The 5,613-nt window shown below is 35.8% G+C and overlaps 1 protein-coding gene across 3 annotated transcripts; it reads left to right on the forward strand.

The window, feature by feature from the left end:
• Positions 1-292: 292 nt before the first annotated feature.
• Positions 293-4,823, forward strand: LOC110710393 (trichohyalin-like). Of its 3 annotated transcripts, none has more exons than XM_021888684.1 (4): positions 293-482; positions 774-1,149; positions 2,077-3,988; positions 4,502-4,823. In XM_021888684.1, exons 2-3 carry the CDS (start codon positions 788-790, stop codon positions 3,968-3,970), a joined length of 2,256 nt encoding a protein of 751 aa, XP_021744376.1. In that variant the 5' UTR covers positions 293-482; positions 774-787; the 3' UTR covers positions 3,971-3,988; positions 4,502-4,823. The 3 variants fall into 3 exon arrangements, with proteins under 3 accessions (XP_021744376.1, XP_021744378.1, XP_021744377.1); XM_021888686.1 differs by having other exon boundaries at positions 2,077-3,984; positions 4,487-4,823; XM_021888685.1 differs by having other exon boundaries at positions 2,077-3,984.
• Positions 4,824-5,613: the final 790 nt, after the last annotated feature.

Consider the following 5,613-nt stretch of genomic DNA (forward strand, 5'->3'; position numbering starts at 1 on the left):
AAGAGTTGTATTCCAATTTTCTAGAATAAATTTGTTGAAAGATTTTACTTAGCTTGTTATAAAATATCACAAAAAAATGACATCATCAAAGCTTTTATGCGGGGAAAAATTTAATAGAATAGCGACACGTATACAATTTTAAAGAGAGATGATGTCAACTGTGATGTCAGCGGTTGCTACTTAGTTTTTTTTTTTTTTTTTTTTTTTTTTTTTTTTTTTTTTTTTTTTTTTGAAGCAACTTAGTATTAGTTATAAATATATATTTCCTACCATCTTTAATCTACTAGTTAAGAAAAAAAAAAAATAAAATAAAAAAGAAAAAATAAAAATCTACTAGTAGTACGATATTTTTGCACCTTTTTTTAGGTTTAGTGAGGTTTAGTTCTTATCATCTAAACATAGATTTGTCCTCTTTCTCTCTCAGATTCCCTTTCAACCGCACTCCATTCATATTTCTCTCTTCCATTCAAGCAGCTTTTAAGGTAAAATGTTTCTTTCTTTTTGTAATTATCGATTTTCAATTTCACAATTTAGGGTTTCTCGTTGATTTTATACTCGTTATACTCAATCTTTTTTTTTCCCCCCTGAAATCGATTACTTACTAAACGAGAGTCAAATTTTCCTGATTGAACTATGGCCCTAATTTGATAATTGAGTTAAATTTGGTTGCTAAAGTGTTGTAGAACCCTTTAATGTTAACATCGAACCATGAAATTGGGATTTAATTGCTGTTGGATTTGCTAAAGTTTGGGATTTTTTTAAAATTGTTGCAGTGGTTTGAATCAAGATGTATAATGGGATAGGGTTACAGACGCCAAGGGGTTCTGGAACAAATGGGTATGTTCAAACCAACAAGTTTTTGATTCGTGGGAAAACCTCGAAAGTGGTTGTGGATGGAAACCTGGGGTTTGGCCCTGATCAGGGTATGGGTGGTATTAGCAAGAAGGCCAACAAGGAGATTTTGGAGCACGATCGAAAGCGTCAAATCGAGCTTAAGCTTGTGATCTTGGAGGACAAGCTTAGTGAACAGGGTTACACTGATGCTGAGATTGCTGAGAAGTGTGAGGAGCTTCGGCATAAGCTCGAAGCGGAGGCTTCTGCTATGGCTGAGGATGGTTATGGCGGTGGCGCTATTGTTTCCGATAAGAAGTAAGTTGTATTGGGTTTTTTTGTTTAGATTTGATATTACAGGGAATTTGTTGGTCAACAATAACATGAATGTTTTGTGACTTGTGTGTTGCTTGTTGGAATGTGAGGTTAGCATAGGGCATCCAAGATCTTGTTTTGTTTTGTGTACATGTTTGATTGATAACAATGGATGGAGAGTTTAGAGCTTTAGACAATGAAATTGCTGAATGTTGGTGTTTATTGCATGTTTCTTGTACTTTTACGAGTATGGATTAAAAGTAATTTTGATGATGATATTATTATATTATGAACTGCTTAACTCTTAGTCCGGAGATGATTATGAAAAGGATGCACTGGGATTTCCCCTAATTTACTTGTTTTTTTTAATGTGGTTCTTGTTTACATTTCTTGATACTTTACAAGTACCATTAAAGTTAAAGTGATGTTAAGGTTGAAATTAAAGTATAGAGGTTGAGAAGTTGTTATGATTGAAATTTTGGGTTTACGCTGGAACGGATTTTTGTGATACTCATACTGCAATTAGATTTTTAGATGGTGATTGATATTATTGACAGGATTTTAACTCTGAAAATTATGTTACCCTAATGCAATAGAGACTAAGACGCTTAATCATTCAATTGAATTTGGGCGGTTCCTATCTGCTGATAACAACATTTAACATTTCATTTTTACTCCATATCAGAATTCAATTCCATGGTCTCCCCGTCTCTGTCTCGTTGTTTTCATATTTGAAAATTCCCAGGTCTTAAATTTGCATGATCTGTAACTAATGAAACAACTAGCAATGAGCATTATCCGATGTAGAGGATTTTTCATTCTTCCTATTGAACTGTCCATAGACACATAAATTCCATATATGGTCATAGGGAGTGTCGATAAAATCATTCTGTTAAAATTTTATTTTAAAAATTTTCGTTCCTTGCCCAGGGTATCAGATACAGAAACTCACCAAATTGCAGCTAGGAAAGAGAAGCAAATGGAAAAATTAAGAGCAGCTCTTGGGATTGAGGATAAACCTGCTGATTTAGATATTGATGACAGCAACGAAAGGGAAGAGGGTGAAATTTTGCATGATGACGAGTTTGTGAAGACTGAGAAGAATTATCAAGATGATGATGGAATTAAGAATCAAGAGGGGAAACCTAAAAAGAATGAAAACAGGAAAAGGCATGGCAGTGAGTCTTCTGATCCAGAAAGTACAGATAACAGCAGTGATTCGGAAACTGATTATGATCGGAAAACAAAGAGAAAGCAAACATCTACCAGGAAGTCCAAGAAAAATGTCTCTGACGATAGTGACTCTGATTCTGATAGGGATCAGTCTTACAGAGGGCGAACAAAGGATGGAGACAGATATGCTAGAGTGTCAAAAAGGCGTGATTCGAGCAGTGACTCTGATGATAGCAGTAGGTCTCCTGTTCACAAAACCATGAAATCTGAGCAACATTTGCCAAAAAATAGACATAATTCTGGCAATGAGCTTACTGATACTTATAAGAAGAGAGCTGCATCTGATAGAGAGTTGAACAGGGGCAAGAGACATGATTTAGATAGGGATGATAAAGGCAGGAGACATGAGGATGATTACTATAAGAGCTCTGATGATTCTGGTCATGGTACAAAGGCACTAGAACCTGAAAGAAGTAAAAAAAGTAGGAGGTATGATCCCGATGAAGATGCTGTTGATTCAGGTCAAGAAGAAATAAAGGATAAGAGTCGTAGAAGAGGAAGGCACGATTCTGAGGATGATGATTCTGATGTTGAAACAGAAGAAATTGAAAATGTGAACAATAAAGAGAAGCAATCAAGGTATCTAAGAAGCCAAACTGACTCAATGATGAAAGGAAGTTTGAAGGAGCCTGGTAATCATGCAGAACGAAGTAAGCATGAGCGCGGTGACAGCAAGAGGACGAATAAGAGGTTTGAAGATGAACAAATTTATAGGAAGCACGAGAGACACGAGGCAGAAGATGGAATTAGGAAGCGTGATAAGAGATCAGAAGGTGAGCATGTTAGTAGTAGAAGACATGACGTTAGGGAGGAAGACTTGCAGGGAGGCAGAAAGCATTCAAAGAAGGAAAATATTGACCTAGATAGGAGAAAGTGGGAGAAGATGGAAGATGATCCTGAAAGGAGAAAGTCAGATGGGGACAAAGATGACTACAATCGGAGAAAGATAGAAAGGGAGGAAATTGATGTGCATGAAATAAGAGAGGAGGACGAGTCACTAAAGAGAAAGCTGGAAAGGAGGAAGGATGATGAGGAGGAAAAGGAGGCGGATGAATATAGAAGTAAAAAGCATAGCAGACGAGATGAAGATGAACAGTTTGGAAGAAAACGGGAAAGTAGGGAAGATGATGGGAAGTTAGGGAGGAATCTGGAGAAGAGAGAGGAAGATGAGCGTGCTAGCAGAAAGTTAGAAAAGGAGGTGGATGAATACAGAAGTAAAAGACGTGAAAGAGAGGAGAGTGAGCTGGGAAGAAGAAAGAGGGAAAGTAGGGAAGAAGATGGGAAGCTAGGAAGGAGTTTGGAGAGGAGGGAGGAAGATGATCATGCTAGCAGAAAGCATGGGAGAGGGGAAGAAGAACAGGAAAGCAGTAAGCGGGAGAGGCAGGATGAAGACCATGGAGGTAAATATCGGGAAAAAAGAGATCAAGAGCAAAAGAGTAGATATGAAAGGAAGGAGCATGATAGGTATGAACGCAAAGGCAGGGAGAGGCTGGATGACGAAGATCGCAGAAAGAAAAGGCATGAAAAGGAAGAAGATTCTCCAAGGAAGCATGAGTCAAACCGACGTGATGATGGTCATAGGAGGCGTTGATTTTGCTGGAGCTGGTAGGTAATATATACGTCCATCTAATAATCACTTTGTAGTTTTATATATCTATAATTTCGAATAGTAGTGGACACAATTTTGTTAAAAAAAGCAATGAATTGCGTGAGTAGATGGTCCATTATGTGGCTTTCAACGCTAACTGATGGGCATTATAGATAAAATCTAAGCAAATTTTTAGGTTTGCTCTAGCCTGTCTCTGATGTGTTGTTTGCACTTCGTATCACTTACTTTATTTTCAAGCACTTTCAAAGCAAGCTACATAAAGTGCAAACAAACATGTACTTTATTTGGTCGTGGATCATGTTTCCTTTGCTGATATAGTTTGTGGTAATCACATGGTGGAGTTGAGTTACTCGAGTATCTTGGAGTAAGACCAGGGCTTGCTTTATCTTAGTTTAATTACAGTTCAGTTTCCATTATAATTACTGAGAATGCCCGATTGCCCGTGTAAGGCTAAGCTAGTTTAGTGTGTGTAGAAAAATAGATCACTTATGAAACTAGTCCTTGTCTTGGCAGGAGGAACAGTACAACATGCTGGAAGCTTGTAGATCTGCTGGTGGTTTTTTTTTTTTTTTTTTTTTAATTTTTTTTTTATGCAATTTTAATGTTTAACAGATACATCCAGAATCTTGCACGCTTAATGTTGTTATGCTCTCTTTCACTTCTTTTTTTTTTTTTTTTTTGGTTGTAAGATCATCCTTTCAGGCTATTTGTATATGTTGCCTACTTTTGTAATGCTTATTTTGAGCTCTGGCAATTTGTTGATGGCTAAGACATCTGCTGTACTGGTTTATCCAACAACTTTTGCTTTACATTTTGAGCAGATTTTTTTGTATTATTTCACTTATGAGCAGAATTTCTGATATGTTGGTGCAAAAAAAAAAAAAGGTGAAGATTTTAGGTTTTTACTCTGGTATGTTCCCTTCTTTCTTTCTAGTCTTAGCTTTCTCTCATATGCAGATATGCTAGTGACAAAAGTTGCTTATACTCTAAATTAACCTCATAAATGAAAGGGATACCTAACTCATTTTTTCATATGATAAAAACAGAACAAATCACTATAAAATTTAAGCAAATAAAGCATAGAGGGGTGATTATAGTCGAAATTATTAGCTATGAAATTCATTGTCCGATTTCTCTCCAGAAGTAAGTGGTGAAGAGAGATTTATTGGACTTCAAAATTTTCTCCCCTACTATTACAAATGCTGCAATCGTCGACCTTTCATTGCTACTTGATAGTGTTAGTGACTTAGTGGCACAAATTGTCGCTAGATATAGAATTGGATGTGATAGATTTGGCCTATATAATTATGGCTACTATGATGATTTCTTATGAAGAAACTCAATTATCTATTTACAAAGTATAAAAGTAAATAGCCATTAAAGTTAAACTTAGAATGGCAAATAGAGGGAAGAGTTAATGTAGCTCGTAATTTTATTTTAGTTTATTTTATTTTTTTTTTATTATCCGAGACACATATGTCTTTTTAACTAGACAAATAAAATGGGTATGATAAGGATTACAATCATAACATAATTATCAAGTTCTTTTATGGACAAGAAGAATAATTTAACAAAATTTTAAGTATTTTGCTAACGAGCACCCCTAAGGGTGTTAGATAACTAAT

This window comes from Chenopodium quinoa, unplaced genomic scaffold (assembly GCF_001683475.1).
Source record: "Chenopodium quinoa cultivar QQ74 unplaced genomic scaffold, ASM168347v1, whole genome shotgun sequence".
NCBI lineage: Eukaryota > Viridiplantae > Streptophyta > Magnoliopsida > Caryophyllales > Amaranthaceae > Chenopodium > Chenopodium quinoa.